The 27,339-nt window shown below is 35.5% G+C and overlaps 2 protein-coding genes across 4 annotated transcripts; one reads left to right on the top strand and one right to left on the bottom strand.

The window, feature by feature from the left end:
• Positions 1 to 2,245: 2,245 nt before the first annotated feature.
• On the bottom strand, positions 2,246 to 9,854 carry LOC128209638 (dynein intermediate chain 3, ciliary-like). 2 transcript variants are annotated; one of them, XM_052913766.1, is made up of 13 exons: positions 9,767 to 9,854; positions 8,858 to 9,074; positions 8,142 to 8,303; positions 7,569 to 7,687; positions 7,088 to 7,230; positions 6,476 to 6,589; positions 6,020 to 6,282; positions 5,441 to 5,664; positions 4,994 to 5,129; positions 4,401 to 4,547; positions 3,992 to 4,096; positions 3,498 to 3,638; positions 2,246 to 2,777 (listed from the first exon to the last, which is right to left on the bottom strand). In XM_052913766.1, the coding sequence occupies exons 2-13, from the start codon at positions 9,038 to 9,040 to the stop codon at positions 2,736 to 2,738; spliced, it is 1,779 nt and encodes a 592-aa protein (XP_052769726.1). In that variant the 5' UTR covers positions 9,041 to 9,074; positions 9,767 to 9,854; the 3' UTR covers positions 2,246 to 2,735. The 2 variants fall into 2 exon arrangements, with proteins under 2 accessions (XP_052769726.1, XP_052769717.1); XM_052913757.1 differs by having other exon boundaries at positions 9,761 to 9,827.
• On the top strand, positions 9,854 to 25,375 carry LOC128209623 (AP-5 complex subunit zeta-1-like). 2 transcript variants are annotated; one of them, XM_052913746.1, is made up of 19 exons: positions 9,854 to 9,938; positions 10,178 to 10,315; positions 10,853 to 11,039; positions 11,301 to 11,341; positions 11,655 to 11,752; positions 12,412 to 12,579; positions 12,820 to 13,085; positions 13,356 to 13,812; positions 15,507 to 15,544; positions 15,714 to 15,876; positions 16,085 to 16,263; positions 16,505 to 16,794; positions 17,415 to 17,501; positions 21,413 to 21,535; positions 21,838 to 21,970; positions 22,745 to 22,933; positions 23,634 to 23,785; positions 24,060 to 24,107; positions 24,379 to 25,375. In XM_052913746.1, exons 1-19 carry the CDS (start codon positions 9,898 to 9,900, stop codon positions 24,449 to 24,451), a joined length of 2,871 nt encoding a protein of 956 aa, XP_052769706.1. In that variant the 5' UTR covers positions 9,854 to 9,897; the 3' UTR covers positions 24,452 to 25,375. The 2 variants fall into 2 exon arrangements, with proteins under 2 accessions (XP_052769706.1, XP_052769698.1); XM_052913738.1 differs by having other exon boundaries at positions 16,085 to 16,290.
• Positions 25,376 to 27,339: the final 1,964 nt, after the last annotated feature.

The raw sequence follows: 27,339 nt of genomic DNA, 5'->3' as shown, positions 1-27,339 counted from the left end.
TCACTCACATACTGTGGTTTCACTTACTTTGTCATTATTGCCTGATGTAAAAGTTCTAAAAAAAAAAAAAAAAATTTTTTTTTAAATTCCGGGGGATTTTTTTCTCCCGCCGGGAGACCGGGGGATGGATCAAAATTCCGGGGGATTTTTCCCCCCGCCGGGGGATATGGCATGTATGATTCAACACTATTGAAGTCATTGAGTAGAAGCCATGATTCGATGTTTGGGAACTGTAAAGTTGAACTTGCCCCTAATTTCTCGAAGAATCTTAAGTCCTTTGAAACAGGATCAAGCTAAAGTACTGTTAAGACAGCACTTGAAAGCTTGTGCTCTAGGGTAAGAAAATGACAAAAATACATTCAAAGTGCACTAGGGTAAGACAAGGACATAACTATATAGTGTATTAGGGTAAGACAATGGGTAGACATGAATTGATAAGGTGCTGGCCAGGTTAGAGCTTCTGTTTTATAAAAATGATTGGGTAACTAATGTTAATTTAATGGAGAATTCAGGGTTAATTATTTTTTCATTATAATATTGTAATATATTTCACTGAGTGAGCACCAAAATTGTTATTTCACAAGTGGTGTATAATCATGTGGTTGTTCATGAGGTGAAATACATTGAGATCTTACACTAAAACAAACCTTTATTTCCTTATTTATGATATGCTTTAAAGTGATATTTGAACATTTAATTGCAGTTTATTAGAAAATATGCCAAACTGTATGCACACTTAACCTCATTTCGGAATTGACTGGAGATACTTAAGCTTAATTATTACACTTCAGATTTCCATAAAATTAGGGCCTGATCCTATCAATTCAAATGTTTGGAATCCGGAGTGTTGACCAAAGCTACCTACATAACAAAATTAGTCACTAAACATCAGTTCTTCAGTTTTTCAGTGGAAACCACCTGTTTGAAACCCACCTGAGACCAACGACGTACCTGGGTCTAATGAAATTTTATAAAAAAATAAAAAAATCCAAAATCAATGAAACTGCTCTTGTTTTATTTAGACAATGGATCAAAATAGTGTTACATTTTCACGAATAATGTACTTCTTAATGTATTTTAAAATTATATAACTGCAATTATATGATACTTTTGGCTTGAACTGTATCTTTTCATGTCATGGGATGAATTCCATGTAGCAGTTACTTCCCTTTGACCAAGCTGCAAATCTATGCTGTGCACAATTATGTTTGCATGTTCCTAGGACATATTGATGATTGACCCCGCCAGCTTCTGTTTGTTTAGTATCATTTTCAGTATGTAAATGAGGATGTATACCACTTTTACCTTCTGTACTCATCATGAAATCCCTTCAACTTAATACCATAATAATAAAATACCCCAACTTATGATATATCACTAATCTAGTTAACAGCATTTTACCCATTGAATCTTTGGCTGCAAAATGCTAGTTTTTTTATACCTCACAACATAAGTAATAATGCTGTTGAAAGTAAATTGAGCTTCATATTGGATACCATAACTGATATTGAGTAAATTTTGAAATATTTGAATTAGTCCCCTTTGATAAGTTAAGGGAAATCTGTACAAATGAAATATTCACACACCATTTTAAATCTTTATTTCTCACAGAATATGAAGGTTGAAATCTCATGCTATGTAGCACTTATTTAGCCTTCCATGCAGCACAAGGGCAGGGTTGTGCCACACCCCTATAGCCCCCACCCCCTCCCAAGATAAATTGCAAAATGTACAAAAATATACCCAGGTTCATTAAAACTCGTCTATATACATGTATAGAGAAATTTTAACTAATTCTTAAACAATAATTTCAGGTTAACTTTACCCTGTAATATAAATAAATATTAAAGAATGAAGATAATAAAAATACAATTATTGTGCCTAAGTACTAGTTACAGTTCCCCTTTGATTATTTATAAATCTAGAAACATTTTTTTTAATACAGTAAGGGGCAGAAGTGAGTTATAGGCATGTGACATAGCCATACACCCTGCCCCTGTGCCAGGGAGTACCTGTATCAGCAATTTCAGTTGCAGATAAGAAAATATCAGCTGAAATTGGATACACCTCTTTTGCGGGGTAAAAATTATGGTATTTATTAAAAATATTACTATTTAGATTTCTTAAGGCCCTTGTTATTTCAGTACAAGAATTAAACATTTACACTAAATATTTAGCACATCTCATAATGCTTAAATATTTAATTGTTTGGGAAATTAATGACTTCAAGGCAAAAACAAACATATTTTCTTCTTTCCTTTTCTTGTATTTACTCTTGTAACATTTGTAAACGTAACATCAGATGTTAATATCACAAGTATAAAATAAATTATGAAAGATACAATTTTGGACATAAGTTTTGGTCATGTTAGAAAATACTCTGTGGATAATTCTCAACAGAACAGATCACTTTAGGAAGTCAATAATAAAATGCACATTAAAACTACTAATGTAACAAATAAATGTCAAAAATTTGGTGTTGTCTGGCCTTTCAAATACATGTAACACAATAATATAGTTGTTCTTCAAAGCATGATTAATCACAAAACAAAATAATCTGTATGAGTTGCTTGCACTTGGTAATGACTTCAAAGCATTTAAATCACACTTTAAAATGAAGAATGCTTGGCTGTTAAGTGTTTATGGATCCCCGCAAGCCGCATGGAGCAGTAGTGCCAGTGTATATTGGTATGTAACTAGTTCCTGTAATGTCATATGGCTCCCCTGTTCCTGCTTTATGCCTGCTCCTGCTCTTCATCTTCTGGGATTGGGGATTGCTGTTAAACACCAAATTTAAGTGAGAATGTGTTCTTTCCCAATGAAAATTAAGAACAGTTTATTTAATATTGGAGAATGATTATTTTCTGAAACTATAGGAAGTTGTACTAATCGTCACCTTAGTGCAATAACTTAATATCTGCTTCTATTTTTATATGCAGTTATTACATTATTGCACTAAAGTGACGTAATGATATCAGCAGTAGCCTGTGCTAGTTTGATACACATTATTTTAGATTCAACAGTTTCTATATGACAATACCAAAAATTTAGATTAAATGTTTCTGATTAAACATAGCAAGTTTTGAAACCTGTCTTTGGAATGACCTCTTTAACTTTCAATATTTGACTATTTCGTATATAGGTCTGAGGACTTATACTATATATGGAAATTTGGGAACTCCATGTAATCACTACAGATCATCTAACAGCTACAAGACACCAATGCTCTTATTTAAAAAAACATATGAAGTCATTTTTTAACTTTAGTCAATTTATTAAAATTGCCTTTGTCAACTTCAATGTGTTTTAACTAAAAAAACTGTATTTTCAATTAAGCTTGACATTGCAGAATTTTCAATTTATTATGTATACATATTATGAATAGTTGGACACTAAAATTAGAACATGACATAAGATGTTTAATGAATTCTGGCACGGACATGTCCTTTGTCAATCATGAAGGAAATTGGTGGATGGCATTAGATTAGGAAACTGACCTTTCCAGCATCAGCCTTGTCCATCTCTGCATCCTTCTTCTTCTCTATGTTCTTCTTCTCTTGGTTGATGATGGACCAGAACTCCGACTCAGCCTTTGTGTACAGGTCCTCCTCATCCAGGGCTGGCTCTTCTTCCTCCTCCTGACATACAACAACATCATTCAGGCTTTTGCATTTATGATTAAGATCATCAAACTTGAAAACACTTAACAGGCTTGGGAAAATGTATTCAAGCAGGGGTTTGTAACATCCAAATATAAAACAACTTTGCAAATTGTTTATATCCAATTCTTTTCATAGAAACAGAACTGGGGGGATTTACTGTGCAAAACATTTATTCGTTGAAACCATTTAATACACTTAACACTCACAATTACACTTAATGTTTTGAAACCATTTAATACACTTAACACTCACAATTACACTTAACTGTCAAAAAAGACACTATATTACATAAAAAAGAAATACTCTATTTCTTGGATCATTATCCTTACCTTGTCTTTTCCACCATCTGCAGAGCTCTTCGCTCTCTCTTTCAGTTTCATTTCTCTGTGTCGGGTGTCCAAGATCTTTTCTCTTCTGGTTTCTCTCTCAAACATCTGCAACACGAAGGTTATCAGGTGTTATTCATTTTGAACAACTTACTGCTCTTAAATGATTAAACTTTCTCAAAATAATGTTAGTGTCAGACCACCATTCTAATAATAAAGTGATATATTGGGCTTAATATCAATAGTAATTACAATTACTATTTAAACTGTAGATACATAGTTAAATAAAAACTCAATTTTAGGGGGAAAAAATATATCCTGGAAAGAGTTAGTTTTTGAGATATCTGACAAAATACATATCAATACCATTTAAAAACCTAGAATCTTTGCAGCAAACAATAGCACTACTCACTGCTGTGACCAGATTTTTCTCATTCCTCTGCATGGTGTAGAGACTGTCGGAGAGTTCTAGGAGTGTGGTTGTACCTGTGTGGGAGCCGCAGGCCACCAGGCGACCCTGGTCCTGTACACGCAGACTGTGCAGTGGCTCATCACATACCTGTACAACAAGGATACATGTGTAATATCATGCCATATATTATACTGACAGGAAAATGAAATTTTAATCACTTTGAATAGCTATGAATGTGAGATTCTATAATAAATTCATGAATACTAATATGAAGATTTACTGTAATAAAAACATGAAACATCGATACATATCGAGTACATTTCAATGTTACTTATTTATAATGTAAAGTCAAAAATTATAAAACCAGTTAAATATATTTATTGAAAATATATAATGATAATTTTCACTGTTGAGTGTTGTCGTCATTTATGATATTAGTTTAAAAGACACATTAGTTTACAAAAACAACACTTAAAGGCTATTTAAATACTAAAAACAATTACAAAAGCAATATGCTTTAATGACAAGGATTATGTATTATAGCTGGATAGTATGTAGTTTAAAGTAATATTCAAATCAAAAATAATTTCTACCTGAAGACTGAGTGTAGGGTCATTCTGTTTGAAGATGATATCCCAAACGTCCAGTGTACCATCCATCTTGGTGATGAAGAACACCGAGGGTCGAATAGGACTCCAGCAGCCATCCGTAAGATAAGACTGGTACTGTCTATAACACGCAATTGTTCATCTTAAACATGTGTTTTCCTTCAGTACAATTTCTGTATTATTTCAATGTAGGATAAATATAGGCTTTCATAAATGTATGTGTATTAAATAAAATTATTATACATGTCGATGCAAGTGTATTCATGTACATCTTATGTCCTTTTCTACAGCAATCTTTTAATCAAAGTTGAATCAACATTTAATCATAGTAATGATTTAACATTAAAACATAAGTTATGAGTCAAACAATTGTCCAGTTAACCTGATACTATAAACACTAAACAGTTTTAACCACAATGGTACAACTCTTACTTGGTCCACATGATGGAAGATTCTCTAATGTCCTCACTCCAGATTCTAGCCTTCCAGTCTCCAACACTGAGGAAGTTCTTCGGGAAGAAGGGGTTTCTCTGGAGAGAGTACACAGGACCAAGGTGACCTGGGTACACAGCTACTATCTTCTCTGCGGGAGTTTTGGCCTTACGGTTGCAAGCTATCACTGTTCCTTGTTCAGAACCAACCATGAACTTTGTGGGCTAAAAAGGATTTTTTTCCAAGTATAATATCTTATTCAACAGACATGACATCAAGTTGTTTAATGTAGAAATGGTGCACTTAATGATCTAAAAAGGCATATCAAAAAAGCATTTTGCACTAGATTTAATCAGAGTCAATATTCCAATCTATATTCAATTGTACAGAAACATGTTTATTATTTATCCTATTATTGGATATTTTCATTCATACCCTAAATATCCTGACATTGTCACTACATTTAAAGCATAACCAACCACAAGAAAGCATAATAAAGGAAAACTTATTAAATTTCTGAGCTGTTTATATTTGGATTTTAACTATATAAAACACACAGATAATTCCATCAACACTCACCATTGTAGTTTCATATTCTAAGGACATAGCACCTTGAGCCTTGGACATGTCCTGTTTTTTTGTTGGGTCGAGTATGAGTTTTTCTGTGGGTTCTCCCATCTTCCTGATGTCCCACCACAGCACTTGACCATCTGAGGAGGAGGAGAAGCACTCGGTGCCAGTCTTTGACTGGATCCACATCACTTTGTAAGCTGGGTCTCTGTGGCTGTGCTCAATTGGTGACATTTCAACTGGCTGGGAACCTTTCCGTACATCCCAGTATGCTGCAACCAGAGAACATTGCACACAATTTAAAACAACATCAACACAAATCCCTGAAGTTCATTTTTTCTTAAAAAAGGATGACAACAAAATAGATATATGACAAACTTGATCAAACGAATAAAAGAAAACTGCATCATATTCAATCACTTATTATTAATGTAAGACAAAAATTTACTGGAAACCACAAATTACCAATCTGTCCATTGTAACATCCTCCCAACAGAACATGGGAGTCTTTAGGGTTATATTCAACACACACAAGTGGTGATACTGGCTTTAAGGTCATCTCAGGCTTATTTGGATTCTCTGAAAGAAGAACATCCAATGAATCAAGTGCAACATCTATCAATCAAATACATATATCCAAGATACACCGACTACCAGCATAAGCCATTTGGTGTATCACTTGCTGTATCACATGGAACTTACTTCTGAAAAGACAGACTCACTACAGGACAAGAATCCATACATGTGCAATTTGCATTTATAGAAGTTGCTTTTCAATCAGCCTTTTATAACTATAAATTATACATGCAAGAACAGCACCAAACTGACTAGCACATTTTGCTACATTTATTTGCAAGCAGAAGTTTTTCAAACCATGGTTTGTTTAAAACACAAATTGTTTTGATTTATTTAAAACACAAATGGTATAAGACTTACACTTTTTTAGAATTGAACATTAAATTATTGCTAGTATAGATATACATATTCTAATAACAACACCTCTGCTTAAAAATTCTGTTCTGCCAAGCACAAACACAAATTTAATTAACCATTGTTTACAGCAGTAATTGCACATACCAACATCCCAGATATATGAGTCCATGCTGGTGTCTGGAGAGGATCCCTGGAACTCAAGGTTACAGTAGGCAACAGCCAGCTTCCTTGGGCCATCAGGGAACCAGGAGATGTGGGTTGCTGTGCGCTTCATTTCATTTGGATCTCTGTTGGTAAAATAAAGGTAAATTAAATGTAGCCACATAAAATACTACTGTTAGAAAAAGATATTCTTTTCGTTTAATGCCTTAAAATAATACATATTTCATGGTAATAATTTCGAAATAGCACAAGCCTGCATATGTTTTAGTGCTTGCTCAAATTCTGGACTTTATAAACCACATATTTTCATGTCAAGTCAATTTAAGTGCTCAAGATAGAATTTTAGCTTGTTTATCCAAAAGACTCATTACCCTAACTGTAAATTGGATAAATGACTGTAAGTTATTCATTAACTTACATCTATGATTGTTTCCACTTTTTGTTACTCTTTATTTTGACTTACCTAAATACATTAATGGTTTTTGCTGATGGTGACTCTTCTACTTCATCTAATAGTACGCTATCAAAATATTCTTCATAAATGTCTATTGCATTATTTTGTTTGATACAATGTTCCATCACCTGAAAAGAAAACAATCAATCAAAAATATAAAATAACCAAATAACTATCAAAATCAATGTTTTTAAGACATAATTGTACTGTCTGAGCTCTAATATCTAGAAGCATATAGTAATTAAGAGGAATAAGGAGAAAGGTAATAATATACACATTCAGCTATTTCCTCCTGTCTTACAATGATACATTTATAGGTGTTCTTTCAAAATATTTTCTCCAAATAAATAATGTTTAACTTCAATACTGTTTTCAGTTGATTAACATATTTGTAGCTACTCCACCATCAAAACAACTTCAAATGATACTAAAATTATTTTCAGATACAAGACATATCAAAATGGAAAATGATTTAATTGAAGCAATTGATTGGTTTAATAATATCAATATATCAAAAGTAGCTATTAAGTGGTAAAATACATGTACCTTATAATGCGAAGAGTGTACTGATAGTTAACTCACAGTTCCGAGTTGCTGAATCGTGTTGACATACATCTCATCCTTTTCCACCTTCTTCCTGTACCTTGTCACCTGCTCCACCTCTTGTGGGTTCACATCCTTTGGCCAGCCGCCCTCGGTGTGGTTGATGCCACGAGATCCTGTCTCAAACCTCTCTGTGTTGACCTTTTATTGGAAAAAAATGTTATGATATGGATATTCAACAGAAAAAAGTAAACATATTTAAAGTCTTTAAGACAGCTCAGAACTTAAAACTTATATTTCAAGTAAACATGGGACAAGTAACCTGACTTGTAAGATCAATATCTTTATTCTTTAACATTTGTTAATAAAATCATGAAAAATGTTATGTAAGAAATAAAAATATAAAGTTAGTCTTTAGTTTATCAAGCCATTAACATTTAAATTTGAAATAGTGTATGTGAGTAAGGACCAGCTCTAAGCTCAATCAATAGAGTGCCATATTAGTATTCCAGGGGTCATAGTTTTGAGCCCTACAACGGGGTTAACTTCACTGATGTTGGGAGTAAAAGCTGGTGACAGGAATGGCCACAAGGGTTAATGTGGAGAGGAGTGAACGGCGTAGGTAAGGATCGGTCACCTTGCTAGCCCCATAAATAGAGCACCCTGGTGGTGTTAAGGTTGTTGTGGGTTTGACCTGGAAACAAGGCTTTCTTATGATACCATGTTAATTCTCTTGAACTATTCCTAAATTTTACCTCATGTTCTGACATTTCCTGGACACATTGTATGCCTGAGTCTACTGGATTTCTCTCAACAAAGTTTTCCGCAAGACTTGGATCAGGCACAATGTCTACATGCAACTCTGCAGAGCGGTCGGTAAAGTTGCATTGTCGACCAAACTCCGCCCTTTTCTTTGTGTACACGTAAACGATCTCCATTTTTGGTTTTGTTCTCTCACAACATCAGCAAATTCTGAAAAGATGAAATTTAAATACCTGTTTAATTTAAATTATGTGAAGATTGAGTTGAAGCATACATTTATCTTTTGCATTAAATACATTGCATGTTTTTTGTAACCAATTAAACCATTAAATGCAGCCATTATCAAAGCTTTACAAATGTTAAAAAGATTTTTGCTGTTTTCTAGTAAAATGGTGTCATGCATGTTCCTTTGCCACTCAACACTTTTCATAGAAAAATGATTGCCAAACCTTCTTTCACAAATTGCAAAAAACATAGGATAGCCCCAGGCCATCTAAAGGAACTAAATCAAAACAGCCCAATTCTAAAATGCGTACCATGGGTAGTTTCAAAAAAAGATACATTGAACCAGAAAAGCTGCTGTTGTTACTTTTCATCATCGCATAAAACATGGCAAAAGGGAATATTAATAAATCTTAAGAATGCAAATACATCCCTTAGATATCATACTTGCTTTATGATATATGCCAATGCAACGGTAAAGTGAGTAGTAAAATTCAACAAAATGTTTTTGTCAACAAACTGTACAACTTTATACATTCACATAAATCAGCTTCGTGACTGTGGAAAAACATATCAATAGAACGGTAGATGATGAACGATGTTACTTAGTTTATAAAATAAACCAATGGAGCTAAACTCCGTATATCTGAGGAAATATAAGGAAAAAAACTTACCCGTACTTAATAAGTGTGGAGAACAAAACTGCTGCTAAGTGTTGCTAATAGATACAATCCACAGCGCATGCCCAGTCCGCTTAGCAGGTGCTCGTGAAGTATTTCTGTTGTAAAATTCACAAAATATTTACGGAAGTATGTCTCTGACATTAATAGATAAACTGCATTCGCAAGCAAGGTAAACTATTTTCCAGTAAATATGTGATGTCTTACACACAGTTCTATGTTAATTTTAAGTCTATTCATCTCTCTATGACTGACACTCAGATAAAACTTCTTTATCTTGTTAAGATAGTTTACGGTTACAGTCTACTATTATTATTTAGTAGATCATATGAGTGGTTTACAAGGAAACACTAGCCTTCAAGCCTTGGTCAAAATATGTGAAGGTACATACATTCTTATGTTGTATTTCAGAAAAGCAACTGATGAGGATGTGGTTAAAATATGCACAAGCCTTGTGTCGGTGTTCTGCTTACCAGAGAAGTCAGCAGAAACCATGGCTCTTTTGCGGCAACTTTTTTTCATCTTACAAGCAAAAGACAGCAACACAAGGTAGAAGTTGACAACCATTTTAGGCATAAGGGGTAAAAAACTAGTTCGCCAAATTTCAACGTAACTTCACGAACCTGGTCAAAAATGTTGTCTTATTGATGTCAGGTCAAGGTCTTTTCAAGAGGTGATGAGTGACAAAGAGGCTAAAAGTGCAAATGTGTAAGAGTCCCTTTGATAGTCTAAATCTTGTTTATTTAGTCTTCATGAAACTGGCCGGAATGGTTTGCTAAAATCTATATTGATTGGTTTGTTTGAAAATAAGTTGATAGTTAACTGTTAAGTCTTTATTGACAATCTACAGGTCACTTTTTCTAACCAATTTAATCCATCTTAGAGGCTTGATTTTGCATAAAAAGATATAGTACCTGATGTCACATGAGTGATAAGTGGACCTCCATAGCCCTCTTGTTGAAAATATCTATATTTGTGTTGACATATTATAGCCTAGAAAACAGAGGTTTCCAGTTACAAAACGACATAATTACTACAGATTTATGTTCTATTTTCTGTTAACCATAAACATCGTTCTTTTTCCAGTTTGCCTTCACCTTTGGTCATACAGATGATCCAGTCTGTGACCTCCAGGGATCAAGGCAAGCTTAAAGAGTGTGTGCTTTGTCAGAGGATTTTACAGGAGTTACTGCCCCTTGACCAGAAGTTTGACAATGACCTGGGAAAAATCAGGGATAAGATCCCAAGTCCCTGGCATCTACAGATGTTTAAGGTCTGGTTCGTCTTCTGTAGCTCAAAAGACATGTCACTCTTGTGTCCTTATACATGGACTCCTGTTTTTGTGTGTGTTTTTTAATGCTAACCGAGTCTTATTAATGGTACAGGTAGAACATGAAAAAAGAGATAAGTGGTTTAGATGAGACATAGATTAAAAAAAAAGATTCAAAGAAATGTATTCAAAATATAATAAATCAAAGTAGGTCTTAACATTGTTGTTGTATTCATGAGCATTTATCATTTATTTATGTTACAGGATACAGAGTGTATAGCTAAAGTCTACTCAAAGGCAATTAGGTATTGTAGTTGTGAGACACATTGTTTGAATGAGACAATGCTTGCTTTTTAGTATTAAAGGGGAGAGGAAATCTTATAATTCTGATAGATTTCTTGTCTGTCATACATGCACATAAAAAAATCACTTAAATGTTGTAACTAAGTATTTAAGGTGCTGTTAAAATTAAAAAAAATGAATATAATAAAATGTATTTTCATTTTTTTAAATAGCTCACATTTAGATGTACTGTAATTTAAAAGTATTTTTTATCAAGTATATAATAATCTATGAAACTATAAATGATGGAACAAAATTGTACATCTAATATTGCAGGTGGTTGAAGGCCCAGGACTTGGAGTTTGAGATTCAGAGACGTCTGTTTACATTCCTGGTGGGCATATCCTTACTGCACTCACCCCTCCTTACACAGGGTTAGTTAATAAAGTTTTTCTCTAAAAGAAAGTCACAGAATTGGTACAGCATTGGTATTGTGAGTGGTGTGGTTTAATGCAAATAACCTTGACCATAATTAAAACATTTTACAATACATGTATTCACATGAAAGTTAGTACACATAATAACAGTGACAATATACACATGTGTAGCAAGGCCCAAAACTCAAGGCTGTAGCCCTTGATCCTTTTAGAAATACATACAAGCATTGTCAGTGGCTTGGGGAGGAGGGGGTGGGGGCTCTTGTTAGCATATTCTGTTTGATTTCAGAACGATGGTTTAATATTTGGTCTGATTAAAAAATATAGTTTAATTGTAATGGAATTTATAGTCTTAACTTACTTCCGCTTTAAAGAAAAGTCTTGTACTTTATTTGAGATTTCGAATGCTTAAAGGCTGCTTAACACAAAAATACCTGACAACTTTTCTTAATGAAAAGTCTGGGCATGTGCTTAAGTTTTAAATCATATTCATGGTTAGTTTGGTTTTTCTTAAGTACCTTTCAATTATTATTGTGAAACACTAGCATTTATAAGATCTAATCACAAAATGTTCACATAAATGACTGTGAGGTTAAATATCACTTAATGTTTAATCAACATAAGGAAAATATTTAAATGTTTTGCCTCTTGTTCAGAAAAGGTACTCTCTGTGAATGATGTGCTAGGGGGCTGGTTGATGAATGCGGGGCTTTACCAGGCTCCCAATCCTTACTCCTCCAATCCATTCCGTCGCAACCAGAACAACCTTGTCACAGAGGTGGATGGATCAACCAGCAACAACTTCTTCACTGTACTCAGCATAGGTATGATGCTGTGATGTTTACACATATACATGTATTGTTTGATGATTTAAAATGCTTCATATTTCATTTAAGAAAAAGCCATTTCCTTTGAACCATTCAACTATTTTTTTAGACAACTTACATAAATCACTTTTAAAGACATACATGTACTTACACTTATGAATTAAACAAAAGCAGCAAATCAGTTTGGCAAGATCATACAGTAAAGGTCCATACAATGACTTCCCTGTCTTGCTTCAGGTCAGTATTACACGGATGACCAGCTTGTAAACATATACAGCTTTTCCATGCTATATCAGTGGATAGAGCACAGTTACCAGGCTTTACTTGACAATGACCTTGTATCCACTGACAATGACCCTGACATAGACTCAAGTGAGATGGATGATGAACTTCAGCAGTACAGGTCCCAGCCACAGCGCATCAGATCAGGATCAAGGTCAAGCTTGGTGTCAAGGTCAACAGCAGGTGGAACAGCATCACCAAGCTCTACATCTAGTTTAGAGGTGTGTCTTGATACATGTATTAATGTGATGTCTAAATTAAAACTTATGGCCTATTATGTGACAAGCAGCAGGTAATCTACATATAAAAGGTTCAAGTATTTTGATAGTTCAGGATAAATATAGCATACAAATTACAAAGACACATTAACCATGCCTAGAATATTAAAAACACTACATGAAGTACATGTACATGGAATAAATAGGATTAAGATGATAAAAGGATATGTTGTGTCCTCTGCATTTTAAACACACTGTTCTGGTAAATTGCAGAAGCAGGCTATATTTAGAACTTCATCAGCAGAAGTAAAACAATTGCCTAGATCAGTGACACCCTCTGACCTCCGAAAGGCATATTCCTTAGAGCAAAAAGACACCCTCTCTGAATCACTGAGTTCAGTTGGATCCACAGGCTTTGCAGGTAGAGGATCAAGAGTGACAACACCTGACTCCATTGAAGATGATGATGAACCCAGCATTTCTGACATTGTTACAAGAGATACCACTTTGAATGCCTCAGAGAAAAGGGAGATCACTCAACATGGACAGACTGGTTCCACACCATCTAAAGAGAGGGCCATGACTCCTGTTGAGCTGCTTAGTCCACATGATGTTGGCATTGACAAGGGAGAGGGTGAAGAGAAGAGGAATGTTGTAAAGAAGGCGTTTGGGACATTGCTTGGGAGGACCATTGACTACTGCTTCAGAATCATTGACCAGTGTGATAGAAGTAAGTCTGTATCATTCTTAAAAGGACACAACTGTTTGATATATTAGAGGGCCATTGAAAAATAAGAAGACATTCTTTATATTCCTTTAAAGAAACTGCAAGAAAACTAGACAAAATGCATTGACTTTTGAATGTTTTGATGATTCTTTACAATGAAATTATGCATAATAACAAAATTTACAAAGAGGTTGTATGTTTAAGTAATCAAATAAACATGCATATAATGAAATGTAGCATATACTGGGAAATCATTAATGTTCGTGGGGCATTAATGTTCATGGTTTTCGTGGGTTAGGTGATCCACGAATTCAAGATCCCACAAAATAAAGACCCTTTATTCACTTTTTCAATTGCCATGTTATGCACATACTCTTGTTTATTCGTACCAGAGGCCGCAGTATACAGCGTAAATATCCGTCTCACTGTATATCTTACTATAATTGTTTTGGTAATATATTATATCTGCCTTTAAAAATTATAAACCAAATCATTTAAATGTGTTTTTTTATGAACCAAATGACAGAAGCACGTGCCTAAACGTGTGCTGTTCATGAAAATCTCCAGGTTGACAAGATGTGAGTGATGAGTGTCGGTTTTTTGATGTTTTTCTTTAATGAAATAATTAATCGAATACATTGGAGGCTACTGAGCACCCAACGTGACAATGTACAAAACAACGTGTTCATTTTACTTATTAAACAAAAAGGTGTGAATAGATATTGAAATGATTTGATATGAAATAAGACGATATTCAAAAGTGATTGAATTTGTAAACATCAGCTATCTTTTGTGATGGCTTACTCAAATATATGGACCTTCTCGGTGTTTTCACAGTTTGCAAAATTCTTAATTGACGTTCAATGGCTTCGCCTGTCCGTATTTATGATCAAGGTACATCTTCTTTTATGACCTTAATTTCCAATTAAATTGATAATTGACATGGGTATATGCACAAATTGGCATGTCGTACCACTTTAGCGAGTGTCATAAACCGAGTGACGTAGAGGACGGAAATCACGGGCCAGCGCGTGGAGATAATGCAGACGATCTAGGACGATTGCAGTTTCGATTTTTTTTTTTCAAAAATGAAAAACCACAAATTCAAGTACCCACGAAATTGTTAATTTTCGGCAAACCACAAAATTTCATGCCAACGAATATAAATGATTTCACAGTATGCCTATACAAAATTGCTTGTGTCTTGGCTGTAACGATTTCAGTGCAGTGCGGAATTTAACTAATTTTGCTAGAGCTTGGTCTAGTAGGTAATTTTGTCATGCACAGAGGGATTTTAAAATAAATTGGCACATGTGTTTGGTACATTACATTAGGTATTTAAATATGAATTCCATTTGGTACATAAAGCTGATGCAGGGAGGGATTTAAAGTACCCTACTTTAAAGTTCACGGTAACACTTAGAGCTTAATCATTATGGAATGCTGCATATATGCATATATACAGTATACCGTAGGTGGCCATGTCCGTACCAACCTGCATGGGGACTGGCATATGCTTATAGTTTATGTTAGCTCTAAATATAGGCATATAAGTTATTGCATAATCCATTGAACTGCTTGGCACTTATGGGGTATTTGTCCTTGACTTTGACAGCTCTTGTAGACTTCTATGAACAATCACATTATTTGATACAATAAAGTGATTATTTTATAAAGTGAATGATCATTGCTTGCAGAGCCAAAAGTGCAGGAGGATGTTGAACTGCAAAATGCTGTGAGTGTTAAGCATTAGATTGTACTACATATAAGACCCACTATATATTTAGCATACAGTTTAAACATTGAAGTGGTACAAGTTATGTTAAAAGTTGAAAATTACATTGACAAAAATTTGAAAAATATATAGCTAGATGTGCATGTGATGAAGTACATGCATATTCCAGTGTCGGTTGGAGACGGTCAAGTTGCTAGACCTTGTATGCAAGATAGACCCAGCCCAGATTCCTCGCACATTCCGCGAGCTCAAGAGGCTGGTTACCATGGTAACCTCAGATGACAACAACCCAAAGCTTCTCATTGTCATCCTTCAGTTTCTTCTTAATCATAGTAAGTCAGTGCCATTAGTTATCTTGGTTTACTGGGTATGTGTGCTATGGATAAAACAAGATGATAATCAATACCAAAATATTGGAATTATAACATAATTTCCAAAGCATACCTAAAACAGGCACAAAATAATGTAATAAGGGAAGCCTCTTGAAACAGGTTTTGCCTGATTATTTTATGACATTAATTGATTATACTTGGTGTATAGGTAAGGCAGTGGCATATGACCCCCAGCAGGAGTTACGTACCCTGTTCCACAGAGTGCTGTCCCGAAAGTTCACCTTGACAGCAATCGCGTTCGACATCGTCATGTTCACCCTTGACAACCTGGAGTCGCTCACACATGACTACAACATCATGGCTACATACTTCCCAAACTTGTTCAAGGTTTTAGAAAAAAAGAAATCTTTACTGGTATTATCTATTTCAACGTTATTATAATGTTACCAGATGACTTAGTTTGTCTGTATGCCAGTAATCATTTGTTTATGCAAAACAGTAGATTATATTTCCTTTATGGAAATTGAGAACAAATACTGTTCAGCTTAAAGTTTATTCTTAATTGTTGATTACTTCATTAGGGAATTTTGTTTTACTTTACATAATTTCAAGATTTGCCCTTTTGCAGATCCTTGCCTGGAACCCTCACACCTATGTTGGGGACTTCCTGGATACTGTGCCAGCAATGATGTCACTGGGCACATCGCTGGAAGTCTTCCACACCATTATAGATCTCCCTTGCATGACAGTGGCTCTGTACGTTGAGGAACGGTCTAAGTCTCTGGATCTCACCACTATGCCTTCTCCAAGTGAGGAAGAGCCTACTTCTGCCATAGAAGCCTTCAAGAATGCTCTGTTCAGACCAATGTTCAACTTCTTCACAAGGGCAGAAGGTGGCCATGGAGATACCATTAACAGGTATTCGATGTTGTATAACTGTCAAGGATATTTTATTTCATTAGAACGATTACTTTTGTTGCTTGATCACATCAGATACTATGTGAGTTATCCATACCAGTTAGCTTAGTTGTTAGAGAACCTGCTTGGAATTTTGGAAACAGGGACCTGGGTTAAAAAATCCATGTACTGGTTGCATACTTCTCTATGTCAGAAACTATAACCTGTAAGAAGACTAGGAACTGTAATTATTTCAGACATGACAAGTTCCACAGTTCTATTGCTGACTAGATGGAACATCCGCATGTGTTGGTGGACTTGCTGGATACTTCTATATGTCAGAAACTATAACATGTATGAAAACAAGTAACTGTAATTATTTCAGACATGACAAGTTCCACAGTTCTATTGCTGACTAGATGGAACATCCGCTTGTGTTGGTGGACTTGCTGGATACTTCTATAAGTCAGAAACTATAACATGTATGAAAACAAGTAACTGTAATTATTTCAGACATGACTAGTTCCACAGTTCTATTGCTGACTAGATGGAACATCCGCTTGTGTTGGTGGACTTGCTGCATACTTCTCTATGTTAGAAACTAAAACCTGTATGAGACAAGAAAACTGCAATTATTTCAGACTTGACAAGTTCCACAGTTCTATTGCTGACTTAATGGAGCATTCACGTGTGCTGGTGTGCTACCAGGCAGCTCCCGTACTCCTCAGGTAAGAACATCAAGTATAATCGCAAGTGTTGGAGTGTTACCAAGCCCTCTTGTATTCTCCCTCGCATCCACAAGTGTTGATGTGCTAATAGGTAGCATCTGATTTCCCTCAGGTGGGAACATCCAGTACATCCACAAGTGTTGTTGTGCTACTAGTCAGGTTCTGATTTCCCTCAGGTGGGAACATCCAGTACATCCACAAACGTTGTTGTGCTACTAGGCAGCTTCTGATTTCCCTCAGTTGGGAACATCCATTACATCCACAAGTGCTGTTGTGCTTCTAGGCAGGTTCTGATTTCCCTCAGGTGGGAACATCCAGTACATCCACAAGTGTTGTTGTGCTACTAGTCAGCTTCTGATTTCCCTCAGGTGGAAACATCCAGTACATCCACAAAAGTTGTTGTGCTACTAGTCAGGTTCTGATTTCCCACAGGTGGGAACATCCAGTACATCCACAAAAGTTGTTGTGCTACTAGTCAGGTTCTGATTTCCCTCAGGTGGGAACATCCAGTACATCCACAAAAGTTGTTGTGCTACTAGTCAGGTTCTGATTTCCCACAGGTGGGAACATCCAGTACATCCACAAGTGTTGTTGTGCTACTAGTCAGGTTCTGATTTCCCACAGGTAGGAACATCCAGTACATCCACAAAAGTTGTTGTGCTACTAGTCAGGTTCTGATTTCCCACAGGTGGGAACATCCAGTACATCCACAAAAGTTGTTGTGCTACTAGTCAGGTTCTGATTTCCCACAGGTGGGAACATCCAGTACATCCACAAGTGTTGTTGTGCTACTAGTCAGGTTCTGATTTCCCACAGGTAGGAACATCCAGTACATCCACAAAAGTTGTTGTGCTACTAGTCAGGTTCTGATTTCCCACAGGTGGGAACATCCAGTACATCCACAAAAGTTGTTGTGCTACTAGTCAGGTTCTGATTTCCCACAGGTGGGAACATCCAGTACATCCACAAGTGCTGTTGTGCTACTAGTCAGGTTCTGTTTTCCCACAGGTAGGAACATCCAGTACATCCACAGGTGTTGTTGTGCTACTAGTCAGGTTCTGTGTTCCCTCAGGTGGGAACATCCAGTACATCCACAAAAGTTGTTGTGCTACTAGTCAGGTTCTGATTTCCCACAGGTAGGAACATCCAGTACATCCACAGGTGTTGTTGTGCTACTAGTCAGGTTCTGATTTCCCTCAGGTGGGAACATCCAGTACATCCACAAAAGTTGTTGTGCTATTAGGCAGCTTCTGATTTCCCACAGGTAGGAACATCCAGTACATCCACAGGTGTTGTTGTGCTACTAGTCAGGTTCTGATTTCCCTCAGGTGGGTACATCCAGTACATCCACAGGTGTTGTTGTGCTACTTGGCAGCTTCTGATTTCCCTCAGGTGGGAGCATCCAGTACATCCACAAGTGTTGTTGTGCTACTAGTCAGGTTCTGATTTCCCACAGGTGGGAACATCCAGTACATCCACAAGTGCTGTTGTGCTTCTAGGCAGGTTCTGAATTCTCTCAGGTGGGTACATCCAGTACATCCACAAGTGCTGTTGTGCTTCTAGGCAGGTTCTGATTTCCCTCAGGTGGGAACATCCAGTACATCAACAAGTGTTGGTGTGCTACTAGGCAGCTTCTGATTTCCCTCAGGTGGGTACATCCAGTACATCCACAAGTGTTGTTGTGCTACTAGGCAGCTTCTGATTTCCCTCAGGTGGGAGCATCCAGTACATCCACAAAAGTTGTTGTGCTACTAGGCAGCTTCTGATTTCCCTCAGGTGGGACATCCAGTACATCCACAAGTGTTGGTGTGCATCTAGGCAGCTTCTGATTTCCCTCAGGTGGGAACATCCAGTACATCCACAAGTGTTGGGGTGCTACTAGGCAGGTTCCAGTCTCCCTCAGGTGAGAATGTCATGTACAAACACTAGTGTTGGTGTGGTACCAGGCATCTTCCGATTTTTAGCTCGACTATTCGAAGAATAGGTGGGCTATACTACCTGCCCCAGCATCGGTGGCGGCGTCGGCGGCCGGGTAAAGTTTTAGGGCAAGTTGGGATTTTTACATATAAGTCCAATACCTTTCATTCAATTGAGTTAATACTTCACACAGTTGTTCAGGGCCATCACATGATGAGGTTAGATAACTCCATGTTATTCTTTACACAGATTATGGCCCCTGATTGACTATGAAACTCAGGTTTAAGTTTTAGGGCAGGTTGGGATATTTATAAATAACTTCTATACCCTTTGTTCAATTGACTTAATACTTCACACAGTTGTTCAGGACCATCACACAATGAGGTTACATAACTCCATATTATCCTTAATACAAGTTATGGCCCCTGATTGTCTTAGGTTAAAGTTTTAGGGCAGGTTAAAGTTTTAGGGCAAGTTGGGATTTTCCCTTAAAACTCCAATACCTTTCATTCAATTGAGTAAATACTTCACACAGTTGTTCAGGGCCATCACATGATGAGGTTAGATAACTCCATATTATTCTTTACACAGATTATGGCCCCTGATTGACTATGAAACTCAGGTTAAAGTTTTAGGGCAGGTTGGGATATTTATAAATAACTTCTATACCCTTTGTTCAATTGACTTAATACTTCACACAGTTGTTCAGGACCATCACACAATGAGGTTACATAACTCAATAGTATCCCTAATACAAGTTATGGCCCCTGATTGACTTAGGTTAAAGTTTTAGGGCAAGTTAAAGTTTAAGGCAAGTTGGGATTTTAATAAAAAAAACTTCTATACCCTTCATTCAATTGACTTAATACTTCACACAGTTGTTCAGGACCATCACCCAATGAGGTTACATAACTCCATATCCTTAATACAAGTTATGGCCCCTGATTGACTTAGGTTAAAGTTTAAGGCAAGTAAAAGTTAAGGGCAAGTTGGGATTTTAATAAAAAAAAACTTCTATACCTTTCATTCAATGCACTTAATAAAATTCAAAATTATTTACGACCATCTGCCAACAAGAAACATAACTCCATTTTAACCCTAAATACAAATTATGTCCTTTGAATATTTTTTTTTTTTTGTTAAATTTCTTTTGACAGGCACATTTTTACATTCTTAACCAGTTTTTTACCACGGGAAAACAAGGAGGGCTATACTATTTGGCCATTGAATTTTTTATATTATTATTTTTTTTTTTTTTTTTTTTTTTTAATTTCTTTTGAAAGGCATATTTGTATATTCTTTACCACATTTTCATAATGGGAAATCAAGTTATTTGAATGACTTTCGTCATTTTTCGGGTGGTGGGAGGGCAGCATCAAAGTCACCTTATGTATTGAATAATTTTAGTTAGGTTTGACATAAATAGACCAAACTAAGTCAAAGCGGCGAAGTCGAGCACGCTGTCTTATGACGGCTCTTGTTGTTGGTGTGCTACTGGGCTGCTTCCATACTCCTCGGGTCAAAACACAAGTATTCAGTTGTTATGTTACATGTAGCTGTCAACACCACAGTCAATGACTGTATTTTCCAGTCTCATTCATCAGAGGGTTGATAATAATAAATCTATTTCTGCATAATCACCCTGGTGTACAAGAATGGTATTTTCAAGATCTTAATATTTTGCTTCTTTTGTGTCAAATAAGACGACCCCCCCCCCCCCCCCCCCCCCCTTTGTTTATGCTAGAATTTTCAGACTACACTCAACTCTGGTGTTGGTATTTAGAGAATGACACCTTTTAAAAAAAAATCTGGGGTCAAAAACTGGGTCTCTGGGACTTGTCTCAAGAAACTATATTATTTATTTGCTTAAATCACTTATTGTTTCTATCAGGAACAAGAATATAAATGAGAAACTCAAGAAATGTATTGAAATGGTCTTATTTGTAAGAAGATTGCTAATTGACAGTTTAAAAAACATTTATTTTTGCTGTCAGGTGTTGGTTCACTGTGATCCTGGAAAATGTTGAGAGTGACTTTGTGTCTGCCCTGCTGTCGGTGCTGATAGAGAGAACTGGGCTGATATACGGTATCCCTGAGTACAAACAGGACGTTCGTAGGTGAGCAATCCTGGTACTCGCTCAAGTTTGTAATGAATAAAAATTTATAGATGGAGACTCAATATATGAACATTTATATACATTGAATGATTTGTGATATTCTGTAGTTTGGGTTAAGTTTGGTCAAGTCTTTGAGTGTTATCTGTTGGAAATCCAAATATAGATATGGAAGACAATATAATAAGTTTAACCTTTAAAGGACAATATAATCACCTTTTATAGATGAACAATCCATTTACCAGTATCTTTTTATCATGACTGATTTCATAAAACTTGTTCCTTTTTCCAAACATTTCCCTCAGGATAATAACAGAAAACTTGGTGCTGTTGTTGAAGAAGTTTCCAGAAACTGTAGTCAGACAGCGAGCCGAGATTGGGGACTTTCTCTCCAACACCAGCAACATTCTGGGCAGGGAAGCTTTTTTCAATCAGCTGGTGAGTGCTCTGTCAAATAAATATGTACTATTACTAATACTACTATAAACTCTGTTTATAATGACACCCGAAATAACAACTTGGGTTATAAGGAAAACCCAATAATGAATAGATGGGATTTGAACATATATTCTCCTTAAAGCAATATAAGGACAACGTTTTGTTATAGGTATATCTTTAATAATGTCATAGGCAATGAATACATTTTAATTAAATTTGTATGGATGGAGTTTTTGATTACATTTAGAAAAAGGATAAATACAGGAAAAAGAAAATTAACAGCGTAAGAGAGCATAACATTCAGGTACCCATCCAAATGAAATATTTTGACGGCATGGGCAAGGCACATGTCATTTTTACAAATCCAGTAAATCAATGTTTGCTTCCACCATATACATGTAAAAAAGTATTGTTCTTTATATATTTTAGCTTGATAAACAAACATTTTTTTAGGGAAATTGTTCAATATATATGTATATATAGATATATATATTAAGATTTTGAAAATAACATATTCTGAATGTCCCAATGAGTTCACTATTTAAGCAAAGTTTCCTGTGAATTATTTACCTAGTTACATGCTCATGAAGGTCTTATCGTAACAAATGGGGCTTTATTGGTATATGGTCTTGATTTCTAATGGAAATTTAGCTAATGCCTTTGTGATATTTTAGCATGGCATTCAAGCTGTGGGGGGAATTCATGATGCATTTCTGGGTATAAAAATGCTGTAAAAAGCCAAAGAGGTATTATAAACTGTTATTGTAATTGCAGGTGTGGGCAGTTGGTGAGTTCCTGTCCACAGCATACAGCCCTGACTGCAGTGCAGAGGTCGTAGGTCAGATGTATGAGACCCTGGAGTTGCTTACATACGAGGTCATTGGGGTCACAGGGTCAACCCCTGCCGCAAGTGCTCCCTACAGTGTACAGGTTGTCTCCTACCTCATGTCTACACTTGCTAAGGTATGTATGTCACTTTTATTTATTTATTTAAACTTATTTAGTTTACAATGATTGTGAAACAAGTTTCAACATTTGATTATATTAATCACTCTCGTTCAAGCACTATGTTTCTTGACAGTGTGGTCTTGTGTTGTGGGGGAGACAGTAGTACCCGGAGGAAACCCAATTGTTAGAATTTGTGATCACAAACCAAACTCACATGCGCCAAGGGTGGGAATCAAACTTGGGTGTCCTAGGTGAGAAGCGAGTGCGCTAACCACAGAGCCAACCGGGCAACCTGACCTATGTCTCTTTTAATCATCAATAATACATTCTAACTCAAAAATGTACATACCACATGAAATGTGCAAGCTGCGGTTTCATGTGTTTTTCATAAGGAAATATTAATGCACATTAATTTGAATTTTTCATATAAAATTTGAACAAGATATCATAAAAATGTTTCTTTAATTGAATTTGAGAATGTAATATGCTTTAACCTTTTTTTAAGACACAGGTTTATTGCATTGGTCTCTATAGCAGTTAAATATTGCTTTAAATGGTATTTTAGAAGTGCTGAATATATCATGTAAACAAATTAAATTTAATACAGGGTACACATCCATCCATGCACATATTTCATTAAGGCAGAAATGAAGGATATATGTCTTTTGCATGATATATTATACATGACCTTTATAACCTTTACCACCCAATTTAGCTTGCAAGTCGCTGTCAGGACCTTATTCCTCGCGCCATCCTGTGCCTTACCAAGGTTGCTAGGCAACACCGCAGTGATGTCGTGGCAACGGAAGACCAGGAAATACTCTTCACAAAGGCTCAGGAACTCATCAATCTACTTAAAATGCCAAAGTAAGCTGCTTTTAAGAAGAAAGAGCAATTTGTTTTGTAAACATAGTAGACATATAATGTTTTTTATAGAATAACAGTAATTTTATTTATTTTGTGTTGGTCTGAAATGGCTCATTGACTTAAATATACATTCATAGTTTTCTTCTGACAAGTTTATTCTTAAACAAGTTTGTCAAATTTAGTTGAACTAAAATATATATAAGTAAATTGAACCTCCACCTTTTATGTATTGAGTAATTGTGACAACTTGACAAAGCTGTTTATTTTCTTCCAGCTTTGCATCAGTTATTTTGAATCCACCCCCAACATTGGAAACAGACAGGTATACATGAATTCTTTATAATAGATTGAGAGCCTTGAGGAAATGAAATATCAGAAGTGTAATACACAATACCTTCAGAAACACTCTTACACGGGTTAAAAAACATTCAAATACTTCTTTAACAAGTAAATTGATAGGTTATGTTAAAGATTTATTCTTCACGTACATGTGATTTGATAGGTTCATGTATATGTGCATGTATGCATATGACTTGTATGAGTTATGAATGATGTAAAATTGTCACTATCATTTCTGTCTTTCATATTTTCAGAGTACACGAGGACAACTCTTCCCTTGCCACACTGCTGAGGTTCACCCATAGGCTTGTTGCTCCTACAGTCTAGAACAACCCTGTCCTACATTCCTGGTTCCTGTATTCCAGGGCACACAAGGACACATAGTATAGACCAGTCACATTATTCATATCAACATGTCTCCCATAACTTAGAAACAACCTTTTTCATACTGACATGGCTCCAACTGTCTACATAACCCTCTTCTTAATTCTGACATGGCCCCCACAGTCTAGATAACCCCCTCTTTTATTCTGACATGGCTCCCACAGTCTAGATAACCCCCTCTTTATTTTGACATGGCCCCCACAATCTAGATAACCCCCTCTGTATTCTGACATGGCTCCCACAGTCTAAATAACCCCTCTTTATTCTGACATGGCTCCCACAATCTAGATAACCCTTTCTTCATTTCGACATGGCTCCCAAAGCCTAGATAATCTCCTTTTTTCTGACATGGCTCCCATAGTCTAAAAACACAATCTTCTTCATTCTGAAGTGGTTCCAAATCTAGAATCCCCCATTCTTTACACTAAAATGGCTCCCAGTCCTTTTTTTATACAGAAATGGCTCCCAGTCTAGATAACCATCTTCTTTATACAGACATGTCTTTGTTGAAATACAGGGACAACATTTAACATATTCCTATTAAGTATCAATTGTTATTGTACCGCTCATCTTTACATGAATCTGTGCCAATATGTTAAATAATTACATCATTTCAAGCTAAGCATTTTTTTGCTTACAATTGAATATAGAAAGTTGTCTCATTGCATTCATACTGAATTAGAGTTAAGGCTTTTAAAACATATAAATGATAAGTGTTGCATATTGTTTACACCATGAAATTTTGAAGTTAAGACGCATTTACTGAGAAAGATGTGTATTAATTAAATGTATGTATGTATGTATGTATATATTGTGATAAAATATATAAGTGCAATAATGTTAAATAATAAAACAAAACATATTTTAGATTGTAGTTCATTCTATATTCCACAATTCAGACTCATAAAGATTATAAACATGTGTCCATCTATCCTTTTTGGTGTGGGGAGGTGGACACTTGTGGTTGAGATGCCAAAACAAGAGCATTCACAGACTGTCATATCCCCTGCCGAAATGAGAATAGTATAAACGTTGCCTCATGACAAGGAACATTAACCAACAATAACAAAGGGCAAAAAATATTGCACTTCTCAATGAGATCTATCTGCGTATGAAGTTTTGAAGTCAATACCGTAAAGATTTTTCAAGTAATGCTTTGGAAAAAGAATATGTTTGAAAATTAACAAAGGACAATAACTAAAACAATACTGCATCCAGAGTTATGGTCCTTGTGCCCTGCATTTCTCTGAAATGACATCCATCTCTAGATAAAGTTTGAGGTCAGTCCTTTAAGACTTTTCAAATTATGCTCTGGACAAGATTGCCTGGATATTTGTTTTCAAAACTACTCATTGTCATAATTCCATTGCTGTAGCTTTAAAAATATAGTATGTCAGAACTTCACAGTCAGTTTCATCCAAGTACAAATTCATGTTTGTATTAAAAACTGTATAAATGTTCCAAATTATATTGCTGTTGCTACAAAAATAAGAAAGTAGGTCAGATGGGGTGAAGCCAGTTTTGACCCCAAGGTATTTGAACAAACTTAGTAGAGGGCAAACATGTCATGCTACTTAACAAATATTAAAGGTCTGGGCCTTGTGGTTTGAGACGAGAAGATTTTCAAAGGTTTTCTCATATAAATTGTTAAAAAACTGGTGACCCATTGAGCAGGGCCAGTTTTGATCCTATGGGCATATAATGAACAAACATGGTAGAGGACCACTATATGATCCTACATACAAAATATCAAGGGTGTAGGCGCAGATTTTACATGAAGATTTTCCTTCATATCTATGTAAAACAGGTGACCCCAGGGTGAGATCAATTTTGACCCCAGGGCAACCAGTTTGGCATGGAATGCCACTTAAAGAATATCCCTGTGAAGTTTCATCAAAATTATTTTTTTATTTTTTATATAATACATATAATTTATATATATATGTATATTCAATATCTTGAATGGATTATAAGTTGTGGTCAAGGTTCAAGTTGGTGCAAAATGCTGCTGATGTACAGGTTTTCAGAAAAAAGCAAGTCGAGCATTTTTTTTAAGTGTTTAAGAGCCAAAATTTGCACTTTAATATTATATAGTTTTATCTGGTTGATGATACAAATGACATTAAGTCTGCATTCCATGTCATGAAGGCAATATAATTTATCCTATTGTTATGAAACTTTTAGGAAAACTGGTCAACACACTGTCTTGAACAGCTGTGAATATGGGTGACCTCAGGTCAAAAGTATGGTAGGTCAAATCTTAGTTTATATCCAATTGGTTATGAAATTTTGTCATAATCCTTGTGTACATGTTGTTTTGAAGATATTCGAATATGGGTCACCTCAGGTCAATAACTATGTCAAATCTTCGTAAATATTTTCCCCATGTTATAAATTTAAAATTTCTATCAAAATTTCATTAAACTTCTTGAAAAATTGTCTGTATCTTCAGCTATTGTAAATATGAGTCACCTTGAGTAAAAAAATTAGTCATTAGGTAAAATGTTTTGATTTAATTGACTTTTTAAAAATATTTGTGTGTATGAAATCTTAGATGGTGAAGTGTGTCATATTGGGTCAAAAACTTGGTCTCTTGAACTACCTTTTTTAGGAAAAGCTGATGTATAAAAAAAATAATTCATTTTTCCTCACACAAATGGAAGTTTTTGTTGATATTCATGAAATTTGATAGGTATTTTGTATGAATATATCTCTGATAAGTATGAATATTGGTCTTCTTGGTTAAAAAACTAGGTCAGTAGCTCGAATGATAGGCTTGCAAAATTGCATCGTCAAATAAAAAAATCTGGCGTCTTGTTAAGATAATACAT

The sequence above is a fragment of the Mya arenaria genome, chromosome 2 (genome assembly GCF_026914265.1).
Source record: "Mya arenaria isolate MELC-2E11 chromosome 2, ASM2691426v1".
Classification (NCBI taxonomy): Eukaryota; Metazoa; Mollusca; class Bivalvia; order Myida; family Myidae; genus Mya; species Mya arenaria.
The sequence above is the reverse complement of the archived record's forward strand: the minus strand, read 5'-3'. Positions and strand labels throughout refer to the sequence as shown.